We start from the raw sequence: 14,655 nt of genomic DNA on the forward strand, positions 1-14,655 counted from the left end.
GTGCATCAGGTATTTTGATAAATGATTTTTTATCAAGTGTCCATAAGACTAGAGTACTCGTGCTATAAATTGATAGTTTGTTATCTGCTTAAATCTATAATAGTATTTAGTGTACAAAGGTCGTGTCTTTATCTACCTGTTAAAGAAGATACCTTTATTTGGTTTAAGAAAATGATCATGTGTTTTTTTTATCAATAAACCCACACTCATGATGTATAGTGATATTAAGATATTTAAAGGTATGACAGTTGAATAGGATGGACATTAATATTTATTTTCACACTAAGATAGTGTTATGCATTTTTCAAACGCTTGTTCATTGCAAAATATATCCAAATTGATTTAAAGCAAATGAACATGTTAAACCGTACGTTGAGCGAAAACCTAAACCTATTTGTCAATTAAATTGTATTGATGAATAAATTTTCCAGTTTCACATGGATAAAAAACAAACAACAAAAAAACATCACAGTAAGGAACCTAAAAATGAAAAACTTACGAAGGTTAAGAAACAATATCAAAATATGAACTTTATTACTTCAAAAGAGATTTGAAGCAGTATATGTAATTTTTTATTAATGACTTTAAAATAAAAAAAAATGTTCATCCAGCTACATCATTCAGTAGAAAAAAACGCAGTTTGATAATTCATAAAAACTGCTAAAGATGCATTAGTTAGCTTTTGAATTTTACGATTTATTTAAGTTATTTTAAATATAATCACTTTTACATCGTTGATTGTTGTATTTACTACTTATTTTCGTGTTTTCATTGATCAAATGTATTTAAAAGCTAGTGTTTAGCCGGAAATTTTGACGAATGTCGAATTTTCTCGATCTTTATTAATCGCAAATAACTGAATACGCAAAAAATATATCCTGTATCATTTTATGTAAGAAAATTTTAAAATTGCAAAAAAATTCTACATGCATTAAGAGAACAAAAACAAATCAATAATGCATTACATTACAAATTTGTTCCAAAATTACAAATTTAGGAACACATGCTGCACGAGTCTATCGAGGATGCATCAAACAAAAAATGTTTTCTCTGTTGATATGAATTACCCACCATCTGGTTCACGCTGTTTAAAGATTTCTTTTGACAGAATTGTTATGCAGAAAAAAAGATTTCAAATTACACAAATTAGATAATTATAAAGGTCAAACTTTCAAAATATTTAGTTTAATACTAAATTTGCATTGTTGTTAAAGCTGTAAAAATTTATATTTACTTGTTGCGAAAATCACCATCAGGTAATATATTCACAACAGGCTTTGGAGATATGTCGAAAGGGCCGTCATTGTTCACTCACTCGCATTAGAACAGTGTCCACTCTAACAAAAATCCCCATGGAATAGAAACGGCTACTCAAAGGTTACACGAGCCCGTAATAATTCAGCACCCGAAAACTCTCCTTCCACGGGACGGAAAATTATAAAAAGCAAAAACAAGACTAAAGACCCTGATAAAATAATTATATATAATAAAGTGAAACATACTTCCACCCGAAAACTAACCAAACGCATTGCTTTTAAACTTGAATAAAAATGTGTTTTAAATACATGTATCTGGTGTTTTCGGAAACCAGGCCCCTGGAAGCAATAGATGGACTGACGACCATGTCTATCCGCTAAGATGTTATCCCGTAGTACCCTTTTCCGTCCCCATTCAAAGTGTAAAGGAGGGGCTTCCCGTAGAAGAAATGTCTTGAATAACCGGAATTATTCAACCAAAGGGCTTTCCACGGGTTTTATATAAAAATAACCGGAATGCTGTACCATGGGAATTATTAGGCAAAGTAACAACTAATTTCAGTTTTTATGATGTACTTTTTTATTCATTGATGATTGATTTAATGAGTCAAATGAATATAAACAAAGAACTGAATTAAAAAATGTTTACCGCGTGGTAAAACACAATGCTTTTTGTAGCAATGCTATTTACAAACATAACCTTATTAAGAATAAAAGAAAGCATATGATTTTTTTAAAAAAATAAATACTGTACAGTATAATTTTATACACTTACGAATATAAAACCAATTTACTTTGCGAAAGGTATGTATATTTATTATTAATCAGACCGATATCATGTAATATGTTCTTGCTCATTCTCCCGTTGCATTATAATGTATTAGATCATGTTCCACGCAAGCGGGGGAATAAACACTTCATATTTTTATATGATACAATGTCCTCTGTACAAGTGGCCTTAATTTTTATTTATTTATCATTTATTTTTTACGAAGCTTTTAATTTTAATTTTATTTAAAACCAGGGAGTGAGTGTATTTTGCGTCGTTTCTTTTTTTTTGTAACTTGGGTCTTACTTTCACTTTTATCACTATGCCAAATAAGCAATTCATTGTGTAATTGGTAATGTATGTTGTTTGAAAACGCTAGCATTTATTTGCATATTTTAAAACAGAGTTTTAATAGATCCGCCAAAGCTGTCCAGCACCTTACTCACATTTTTGATACGTTAAATTGGGTGTAGTTGCATTAATTGGTCTGTTGGAAGCATTCATTTGCTGACAGTCACTTTTAAACATTTCAAACAAAATATTATGTCTATTTCTAAATGTCTTGCTTAATGAATTGGCGTTTGTTGAATATTGCATTTTTTAAGACATTGTATACTCTTTGTTAATGAACCTACGATTGTGATTTTCGAATGATTACAGATCAGGCAAGACAAAAATAGTACTGTACAAAGATTGGTCTATACATGTAATTATCTGTTTTAAAGAACTATACTTTTGGTAAGAGTTTTCTCTTTTTTCATGAAATCGATTCTGATTGGCTGATGGCGATCACAAGAAAACCATTTTTATCGTTTATGAAATTGATGTTTATATATTGTAAACCACCTTTATTCGCGTGCGAGAGTTTTTTGCGAGGTTCGCAAGGACATTGTCGGTCCAGAATATTTCTCACGCGAACCATTCGTTATCGTATAGTTGTTAAAACAAGACTGGTCTGGAGAAAGCTTGGTCGCGAACATTAGTCGTAGTGAACCACTATATCGGAAGTAAATCGCGAAATAAAGACTTGCGAATAAAAGTTGATTAACAGTATTAATCCAAACCTTCTTCGGAGAAAAAATCTGCCAACTGAAGTAACACTGAAAGAAAGTAATCGATCGAGTAAAAGGATTTATATATTGACATCCTTACAGGAAAATTACAAAAGTGATTGTCAGCACTATAAATGTTTACATATCATTCTATATTTTAGAATATCATAACATCTTTAGTTTAAAGGGGCATGGTCACGATTTTGGTCAAAAATTATATTTTTAATTTTAATGTTAACACTGCTTCAGTAAGGCATTTTTAATAGGCATCCAAAATTTGAGTGTCATTTGAAGAGTTATAGGCGAGTTACAGAGCTTACAATTCTTCGCTATGTAAACAAAGACTTTGTTTACATTTTGAGTGTTGAAGTGAAAATTCCAGTTTTAGACCTAAAATGAATGTGATAATCGTAAGGAACTGTTTATTTATGCTTAGAATAAATAATAAGATAGACAAACCTGTTTAAAAAAGATTTTTTACTGGTATATTGAACCTATGTAAACAAAAAACAGGGCACGAGCCTTGTTTACATGACGAAGAATTGTACGCCCTGTATCTTGCTTAAAACTCAACGACTGGCACCCAAATTAGATTTGATCCTTAGAAATGCAATTCTAAAGCATTGCAAATAATAAAAACAGAAAAATAAAATTTGACCAAAATCGTGACCATGCCCCTTTAAATGGTTTAGCTTTAAAACTGAGCCATTGTAGTTTGCTCGTAAATAAATGCAATTCATATACCGGTATGCTATTATTTTCAAAACATATTCATCAAAGTCTTGCAAATATTAAACAAATAGAAAGAAACCATTTTAAATCGAGCTACTCTAATGGACGTTTGAAGAGGTTTTAGACGTAATTAAAAAAGAAAGACAATAGTCAAATCTAATACTTTAAAAACAAATATTAAATTTTACAATATGTCTTGCACCATAGTATGATATCCTTATTGATTTATTTTTTTCAAAAACATGAACTATAATACTTTTCCGTTACACGTCTTGAAAGTCAAAGGGACTAGAATCTTTTATTTAATAGGCTAGTACTGACATTCAGAGAAATGTTAAATGGCTGTAAAAACGATAACCACGAGCCGTCAGAAAGAGACTAAGGCAGAATGGCTTGAATATATTCTTTTTAAAGCACGAAGGGGAGGGGGGTCATAGGAAACTTACATGTATGTTGATTCAAACTTTTTTAAGAAGCATTATTCGTAACAGAGCAATGTGCCCATAGTATCTGTATTAATCCTTAGTACTCTAACACAAATATTTGTAAAAGTATAAATAAATCAATAGTTGTTCATAATTTTATAACGTATTTTGTTTGCAAATATTAACAAAACTTTTTAAAAAACCCAAAACATTTATGATATTTAACAATTTAACCACTTTAAACAAGAAAAAAAGATTTTAGAGGAGAAATTCGAATTTAAAAAAGGTGTAGCGTTCCTTTTTAAGTGGAGTGTAATATAATATGTCTTCTTAACTTGTCATAGATTTTTCATTGCATATAGATCAAAATAATTATATGTTTGCTTTAATAAAACGACACAATCTTATTTCGTTTAAAAGTGAAAAGGCATATTTTTTGTCTAATCATCATGAACTACACTTTTTCCTTATCGTGTTTCACTTTAAGGGCATGGTCATGATTTGGTCAAAAAATTAATTTTTCGATTTTGATGTTTACAATGCTTCAATAAGTCATTTTTAATAGGCAACCAAAATTTGAGTGTCATTTGATGAGTTAAAAGCGAGTTACAGAGCTTACAATTATTCGCTATGTAAACAAAGCGTTTGTTTACATTTCCAATGTTGAGGTGAAAATTCCAGTTTAAGAACTAAAATAAATGTGTTAATCGTTAGGAACCGTTTATTTATGCTTTAAATGAATAATAAGATAGACGAACCAGCTTTAAACAGATTTTTTACTGGTTTATTGAACCTATGTAAACAAAAACAGGTCACGAGCCTTGTTTACATGACGAAGAATTGTGAGCCATGTATCTTGCTTAAAACTCAACGACTGGCACCCAAATTTCATTTAATTATTAGAAATGCATTCCGAAAGCATTGAGAATAATAAAAACAGAAAAATAAAATTTGATCAAAATCGTGACAATGCCCCTTTAAATAAATCAATCAGAAGTTTTGATTTAATACATCTGAAAAGTCAAATTACAAATTAAACCCTTATTTACATTTGATTAACAATCAGAATAAACTCAACAGATTTTTTTATCTTGACCTTTACAAATGGACGGAAATATTTTTTTTCTATTAATAGCATTTGTAGGTCAAACGATATTCTTAGGATATCTTTCGTTAATGTAAAAACATGCAATAATGGAAAATCTGAAGTATAAAACATTGCCTTCTTTAATCAATCGCAACATTGAATTAAGGGATGTGATGTCAGAGAAAAGTGGATACCAACAAACTCAAATAACAAATGCCTTTATTGGAAATAAAATGTTAACATAGTATACATTTATTAGAAATGAGTTCCAAACTGGAACCCCATATTTTGTACAGTTTTTTATTTACTGATACAATTTTTTAAAATGATGTTATTTGAGATCAAATAGTACTTTGAAAATTCAGGACTGCCAGTGACTTATGGTAAAACTCTTAAAATTATCTGATGAAAGTTGGAAAACCGGACTGATTTCAACTTAATAGACTTAAATTTCATCAATTGTAAGAAAAAATATACACGTCATCACACTTTTTGAGATATCAGATAAACGTAAACTAAAGCATATTTTAGCATCAGAAAACCGTATTGTTTTGTTAAAAGTAAAATTTTTTAGGCAGAAATTTGTTTATCTTGTTTAATTTTATTGTCAACTTTATCAGAAAACAAAATCTACAAACACATTTTAAAATTAATTGTTGGGATAAGAAAAACTATAGCATTTAGACATACAACTGAGAAAAAAGTCAGAAAAAGAGTTTTCCCTTTAGCATAGATAAAATGTATAAAAAAAATTGGAAATTTAGAATAAAATCAAACTGCGAAAATATCTTGAACTTAACAGTAATTCTAGTTACTTCCATGTGATTCTATTCACATAAAATATATTAAACTATCTTGCATAAATTTTAAAGAATTCAAAGTTTTACAAAAAAGTATGACATCATAAAACACTGGATCTACTTTTAATTAAAAGCTTTTAATTAAAAGCACCAAACAAATTTATCAAACAAACAAGTGCTTTACATGCATTCGAATGAAGATAAAGTAATATTTATTAACAGTGTAAACTATTTTTTGATAACCAAGATGAGACTAATCAAGTGAATATTCTGTGATGTAAAGTTTAGATGAAATATATAAAATAAGAAATTCACAGACTTATTCAGACTACATCACATTAACACCAGCCTGGTGTCCAAAATCCTCCGTAATTGGTAGGTGCTGACGATGCCGAATTTTTGGGAAAATTTGCAGGAACAATTTGTTTGTGATAGTACTCGAGTCTCGACTTCAGTTTTTTAACAATATCTGGGTGCTTCTTGGATAAATCGACATGTTCGTTAGGATCGTCTAAAATAAGAACAAATATATGTGATATAACAAATCTTGATCTGCTTCGTAAAGATTTTTACATGCACCAACGATTTACTTACCTTTTAGATTAAAAAGCATCACTTTGTCGAAAAAAGGACGCGTGTCGTTTAAAGATACATCTTCATTCATGCCATAGTCTACTTGGTCTGGCTTGTACCAGTCTTGGTAGGCCCCAGGATAACCATCGATCAACTTATAGTCACCCATCCTACATCAAGATACACTTATATCAAAAAAGAAATATTAATTTCATATAACCGACTCAAATATTCAGCAAGATTTCTTCGGAAAAGCGAGTGAAATTTCCAAAAACTTACGTACAAAACAATTCATAAAAATTAAAACAGTGAATTTTATTAAAAAAATCGTTTATTGTCACACAAGCTGAAACGAGCATACCTAATGGCAGCATGACCACAGATCTCCGGCCTTAAATCGTCGATGTTGTAGATAAACTCGGTTCGTTTTGATTCCCCTGCTGTTCGTAGACTATCCCACTGATCGATGCCATCCAATGTCGGGTCTAATATATATATATATATATATATATATATATATATATATATATATATATATATATATATATATATATATATATATATATATAATTCAAAGATAACCAAGTAAACGTTTACTTTATGCAGCATTCTGCATTAACATTAAAAACCAATACAACACAAACTTTATGCTTTGAATATAAAATTGAGGGTTTTGATCAATTTTTTCAAATGCCGGAAACATGGACATTTTAGCACGTGTTACATAGTATTACCTGGCGTTCCTCCTGCGGCGCTTAGCACTGTTGGCATCCAATCTACTGCATGAATCATTCTATAAATCAATATTTTTTTTTTAAAAAACTAAAGTTCCATCATTAGAAAAAAAGATAAAGTAACAGCAAAATTATTATAAGTAGACTTGAAAAAAATTCAATGGCAAAAAAAAGATAGAAGAAATAATTAAAATGGTTCATGTCATCAAACTTCTCGAATTTATATCGAAACTTACAAGAAACCTAAATGATTGGTCAGTGATCAGATCCTTTTGATTATTTTTTTTATTACAGCCGAGTTGTGATTTATGCCTATTGATTTTTAAAGACTTTATGTGTAAAAAAAAAAACCATATATTTTTTATTTACATTAATTGATACCATGTTCAAATATTTTATTGATGAATCCTAGAGTAAAATAAAATGACCTACCCTGGATAAACATAGTTTGACTTTTGAATCCCTGCCCCGGAAACAAAAGCAGTTGCTCTAGTTCCTCCTTCAAACACAGTGGTCTTTCCACCCCTTAAAGGGTAATTATTCCCAGCGTATGTAATCCAACCTCCATTCTAAAAATACCAGAAGATTCATTTACTTTAATTGCTTGTTTTCGGTAAGGATGATGAAGATGAAAACAAGCCAACAACTATATGTTCTCTGAAACTGTAGGTATTGACAAACGTCTTATAACACTACAGATACGGTAAATCTATTGCCTTTTTAACAATTTTTAACTACATGTATTTATTCAGATTTATGGTGAAGTATATCTCCTTTCCAGAGAACTCACATCGGCAGTAAATACTATGAGAGTGTCGTTGAACATTCCCTTTGTCTTTAGAGCTTTTGTAATGTTGCCGATAGCTTCATCCATTGCAGTCACCATTCCTGATGATGGAAGACAAGGTAAAAAAAAATGAAAGCTGGATAACTAAAAAAAATATGTATAATGTATAATGATATTTTTTCTTGTTAAATCAAGCTATGCAACTTTTTGTCAAGCTCCGAAGGTTCAAGTGAGCTTTTCTGATCACCTGTTGTCCATCGTCCGTCCGTCCGTCTGTAAACTCTTCACATTTTTTACTTCTTCTCTAGAACCACTGAGCCAAATTTAACCAAACTTGGTACAAAGCATCCTTATGGAAAGGGAATTCTAAATTGTTAACATAAAGGGCACAACCCTTTTTGAAAAGGAGATAATTGCAAAACTGCGAAAATTGGGTGGGTGTCTTAAAAAATCTTCTACTTAAGAACCACTGCACCAGATATGCCAATATTTACAACGGAGCTTGTATATATAGTGAAGATTCTAAATTGTAAAATCGCGATTCCCGGGTCAATACTGGGGTCCCAAGAGGGGTTGTAAGTTGATTAAAAAAGACAAATTTAACATAGAAATATATGGGGGGAAATGTTTTTTAAAATGTATTCTCAAGGACTACAGTGCTAAAATTAGTTAGATTACTATCATAGTACCCTAAAATAGTGAAGATTCTAAATTGTGAAAACCGTGATCCCCGGACTAATACTACGTTCGGCTCCAAAATATGTTTAAAGTTTACCTTAGACTTATATAATGGAAAAATGTTTTAAACTCTTAAGAATTACAATGCTACAGTTTGTGAGATTACTGTGCAATCATTCTAAGATAGTGCAGATTCTAAATTGTTTAAATCATTTTTTATTAAAAGAAGTATCAAAAAAAAGAAAAAAGAAATTTCCAGGATAAGTTTATCATAGTTAAATCATCTGTGAATGTTTATCGACTAGTTTTTTTGGGGTTTTTTTGGAATTTCGATCCCGACATCAATTACTCACATATCGGGATCCAAGTGATCTGGATTAAAGATCATAAATTCAAACAACTTCAAAAAGGTGTGGATGTTAGTCTTCACGAAGTTTTGATTCACAAACACACAGTTAGGAAAGATAAAGGAACAAAAGATAAAAAATGGTTATGGAAAAAAGTAGGAAACATTGATAGACTTTATCAACTATATATATAGACTTTCCATGTTTTTTGAGTTTAGTCTATAAGACAGATGACCGATGAGAATGCAAAATCTAACATGCCTAATGTCCCCATCACACCTGCAATATTTTTATTTGATGAATCGATAAAGAAGCTTTTAATGATTGAAATACAAAACATATCATCTTTTAATTATTTAACGAATATATTTCAATTTTTTCAGTGAAATTGGATTTTTTTTTAACGCAAAAGGGTATTTAAGAGCTTAAAATTCAGTCTCATTTGATGTGTAAAATAACTTTGAATAAAAACATGCCAAAGATAAAATTTTCTTCTTTTTATGTATTGTTTAATATATGGCAAAATCTTGAAATATATGAGTTTTACAATATTTATTCAGGGTTCACTTCATAATAAACCCTTTCGAAATAAAATGATACACGGACTATTGTTCAGGTGAGCGATTTGTGGCCCATGGGCCTCTTATTTCTTATTTCGATAGACATTTGATTTTGTGAACCCGTTCAATAACGATGTTTACATAATAAACATACGAAGACCCATATTCATAGTTACCTAGGTAGGTCCGGCGGGATTCTGTATGTACCTTAGAGTACATGTCGCTATACTTCTGAGGGACCTGCAAAAGGCATTCAATTCAGTTAAATAAAGTTAATTTCGAAACTCTTAAAAGTACAGTGATGGATTACAATAGATAAGTAAAGTTCAATCAATCGTATATGTGATGTGCATGTACTTTTACGCACTGTCGACTCACCTGGACGATTCAAGACTAACCTGAAGGGGTTCGTGTACTGATTGGAAAGGTAAATACATGTACATAGGTTTAGATGCATCGTGGTCCTTAATTATGGACTCTGCTCGCCTGGCATACAAAATCTGTTTGGCGAAATAAGTGCAAAACTTTAAATGAAAGAAAGTTTATGTTTCCCGGATAACTAACGGAAAGGCGAAAGGGAATTTAACAATTTAAAACACTTCTCTTCCTTTAATAGTGGTTTTATGTCTGTACGATTATTTTCTCTGAATCAGATGTAAAGAATATTTTCATAATGTTCGATACTTGCTATTTTTTTTTACTTAAGGATGAAATACATATATGTCGCGGGCTCTTGAGTTACGTACATTTACGTACATTTATGAACCTAAAGCTACCAACAGCCTCGTAAATTTAATTTTTCATCTGGTTTATGAAATAAAATCCAGACTGAAGAAAATTATTTAAAACAATTTAATTATCTTTTTTCTCATATGATCATTCAAAAATTGTTAATATTGATATAGACATAGAAAGGAACCTTCTTCAGGTGCAAGTCCAGTAGAAAAAAATTAATGGAACATTTCATTGAACTTTGATTCTAACATTACGTACATTTTTATTATTTTTGTACCAATCGATGTGCCTGCTACTTTTACAATTTCTACGGACATTGATTTAAGTTGGTATGGGACATTTCCATGTTTGGACGTACGTTCTATCGAAATTAACAATTAAGTATAATTTTAGAAATGTTCTCTTTCCCAATTTGGTTACATAGCAGCTTAGCATAATAGGTTAGTGCGTTACCTGCTGATTTGTAGGTCTTAAGTTCAAATCCCGCTTGGATTTTTATAATTTTTTACCTATCGATGAAAATTTAAAACATATTTTAGCCCAAATATTGTAAACTTTGAAACTTCTAAACCGGTAAAAGTATTAAGATAATCAAATAACCGAACAGGATTAAAAACAAAATGAATGGGTTTAAGATTGAAGCTAATCAAGTCTGCTGCTTCTTGTATAATTAACTTTTACCTACACTGATTTTCCCTGATGAAATACGAAGTTTACTTACCGTGGAGTATTCACCTGTTGCGTTAACAGGTGTTCTATTGTCTCTGAAGTCTTTACCTCCAGCTGTTAACGAAAATTAACTCCTTTGGAAACTTGTAGACACTTTTGAGTGAACGTTCTTTCTAAATAGCTTGTAAACTTTTGAAATTTTTTCAATATATAGGATCATATCTAATTTTTGGAAAACAAAAATGATATAGTTGTAAATTGGTTTGATGACGCATGATACTCAGTACCGATACTGAGAGAATAGTAATCCACCGTTTATGTTTATCTTTTTGGTATCATGATCTTTTTAAAAGTACCCAGAACATATGATAATATGGTTTAATATCTTTAGAATGATATAGTGTTATTAATTAAATACATGTACCATAATTATTATGGTTATTACCGATACTGAGATTGTAGTAGTCCTCTGCGCCGTTGTAATATCCGTAGAATGTGTCAAATCCTCGATACGTAGGGGTACACTCCCACTTACAAAATCCCAAATGCCACCTTAGAAGCAAACGTTTCATAAATATATATTTGTACGTTATATCTGACTAATAATTATTTCATTGACGAGAATGAGTTATTCGTGTTAATGCAAAATGCAAAGGTAAAAACAAACTGCACCTTAACTATAAGTAGATTCAATCCGTGGATGGTTTTGTTATCAATTGTGAATGTAAATGTTCTAAACCATATATCATTAGCAGAACGCAATCTAGTAGATTGTTACTTACTTTCCAATCGCATGAGTTGCGTACCCAAGTTCCTTCAACTTCTTTGGTAAAAATGTATTGTTAAGAGGGGCACAAGTGGCTTGTTGTGGTAAGATCACAATATGCTGCAATATAATACATTGTAATTATTTTTGATATATTATTTATTCTAACCGTGAAATTGCTAAAAAAAAAAAAATAACAATTTTGTTTCCATCATATACCCTATAGGAATTGGGTTTAATGATGGTTTTTTATGAAATTGGGGAGTGAATAATTTAAATTATATATAAAGTCGTAGTACATTTGAAAATAATGTTTGTGTATTTGCAAAACAAAACACAAATGATAATGTACATGCTTTATCTTAAAATCGTATATTTAAAATCGATTTTTTAAAATTAAATTATGTAGTTGGTATACCATTTCTCTGATAATAATGTGTATTTCAATTTTTCTTCTACAATTTACAGTAATAACATTAACTCTGATTAATACATGATAGTTGTTAAAAATGTATGTATACCTGTAATCCTGATTTAAAGGCATATTGACCGGTCATAAATGAATTTCTTGATCTAAAAAGCAAAAAAAAAAGTTATTAAACCAATATCTCTTAAGCTATAACTGGTTTAAAATGAATATGAAGATGAATGCTTAGGTAGGGTTACGATTTTGATAAATTACAGGTATTTGAATGATTTGAACAGGAATAAATGCAAAAAGAATGTATTTCTTAAATTCATTTATTAAAACTCACGGTGTGCAGACTGGCATTACGTAAGATGAATTCAGGATCATCCCACTGCGAGCCAATTTATCGATGTTTGGGGTGAGGACACTAGGGTTTCGAAATCCAACATCGTTCCAACCTGGAAGAAAACATTCATTTACTTTGCAATAAACTAAATTGTGATTTTTGTGTTGACAATTTTACACGTATGCTCTTCAATGTTATTCATATATTATACATCTAGGTGCATTACTAGAATCTGATATGATGCTTAATTAGTAATTAGAAAATCTACGTACCATAGTCGTCTGCCACGATAAAAAGAATATGTGGCGGTTTGGCCGAGACATACGGAAAAAAATGAATGAAGATGCAAAAGACGAATACTGAGACTGATGTCTCCATTGTTGATAATGTATTAATATATTTTGTCTCGGAATACTTATATATTGGCGTAAGTCATGTGAATAGCCAAAGGGATCAAAAATTGGGACACAGATTATTAAAAATGTCTTGAGTATGTACATACGTTCAATAACTGGGTCTGTTTGACGTAGTGAAGATAAAAAAATAAACTGCGCATCGGGTATTTCGAATGATTTTTTTATGAAGTTTCTAGAGAAATTAGAATTGCAATAAGTTTAGAGTACATATTTTTTCCAGTTGGTTAACGTATTTAGTGTACAAGGTAGTTTTTCTACCTACTTCTTGAATTAGATTTTTTATCGTTATTTATCGATTTACTGCATATGATAATAATAAATAAATAATGATCATATGTTGTTTTTTATCACTAAAATCAGCAGTGTTAACTCGTGATGTATGGGAATATTTAGATTATTCAAAGTTATGACTGTTAAATATTATGAACTTTGATATTTATTTTGCACACTTGAACAGAATCAGTTTGATCCGAAACAAATCGGCAGGTAAAACCGGACGTTGAGCCAGTGTAGCCATAATGTTTAAGCTAATAATATAGCATTTAAAGAGAACAAACCAATTATTGAATGACATGCTCCTGTTTCAAATTGACAAAATACGAAAGAAAAATTAATATCAAACTAACATCACAGTTAAAAAATCTAAACATCAAATGGAGTAATTAAGGTTAAGAAACAGAATCACAATGTATAATGTGATGAAAACACTTAAATTCAATGAAACTTACGGTATTCATTGGACAATTTTAAATCATTTTAAATTAGTACGATATTTATCGCACGATAACGATGAAAGTAAAATGACTGATCACATATAAGAAGCCGACTATTTAGCAGTGAAAATAATTCAATTATTGGATAACAAGAAGATACTGTGATTTAAAACATCAGAGCATTCATTTATACAGGTACAAAATCTGGTCGTCGTAGACTTGATGATTTAAAAGCTCTATGTGCCTAATTCAATAATTGATTAAATGGGTGAACAATGTTTGTTTTTATTTTTCATCAAGCTACATTCAGTTATAAACTTTCTTCATGCTATAAAATTTAATTTAGACGCATGTAAAGTATTGAATCTAATTTTTCAAATATTTAATTTACATCCCGGTACGGACTGTAACGTCCAAGCTTGAAATATTCAACTTCATGTGATGTCGCAAGCTTTTGTGGTATGTAAACAGTTGACGCCAAAGCAATGGTACAGTGTGGGCTTCCGCATCAAAATAATAGACAAAAGAGACAAAATAAGCATTTAATATGGCGTACATTGTATTTTGCTTAAAGAGTTATATAGAGCAAAATTCCATTCAACTGGATATTGGTGACATCTACATAAAATATATGCTAGTGGTTCAATGGCACCACAACATACACATGTAGAGAAAAATAAATGGAAACAAAAGTCCTAAAAGTCCTAAACATGTTTAGAATATAAGTAGTTAATGACTGTGAGTTTCATTTCGTTATTCATCATGTTGCAATGATCAAATTCAGATTTACTCTAAAATTTG

General features: G+C 30.4%; 1 protein-coding gene across 1 annotated transcript; it reads right to left on the reverse strand.

Moving 5' to 3' along the window:
- Positions 1 to 5,517: 5,517 nt before the first annotated feature.
- On the reverse strand, positions 5,518 to 13,738 carry LOC105349072 (arylsulfatase B). Its single transcript, XM_020062657.3, has 14 exons — positions 12,998 to 13,738; positions 12,726 to 12,837; positions 12,492 to 12,543; positions 11,987 to 12,090; positions 11,650 to 11,756; positions 11,257 to 11,318; positions 10,199 to 10,300; positions 9,977 to 10,040; positions 8,219 to 8,316; positions 7,861 to 7,997; positions 7,429 to 7,487; positions 7,056 to 7,179; positions 6,716 to 6,864; positions 5,518 to 6,632 (listed from the first exon to the last, which is right to left on the reverse strand). Exons 1-14 carry the CDS (start codon positions 13,101 to 13,103, stop codon positions 6,460 to 6,462), a joined length of 1,449 nt encoding a protein of 482 aa, XP_019918216.3. The 5' UTR covers positions 13,104 to 13,738; the 3' UTR covers positions 5,518 to 6,459.
- Positions 13,739 to 14,655: the final 917 nt, after the last annotated feature.

Source organism: Magallana gigas, chromosome 6 (genome assembly GCF_963853765.1).
Source record: "Magallana gigas chromosome 6, xbMagGiga1.1, whole genome shotgun sequence".
Classification (NCBI taxonomy): Eukaryota; Metazoa; Mollusca; class Bivalvia; order Ostreida; family Ostreidae; genus Magallana; species Magallana gigas.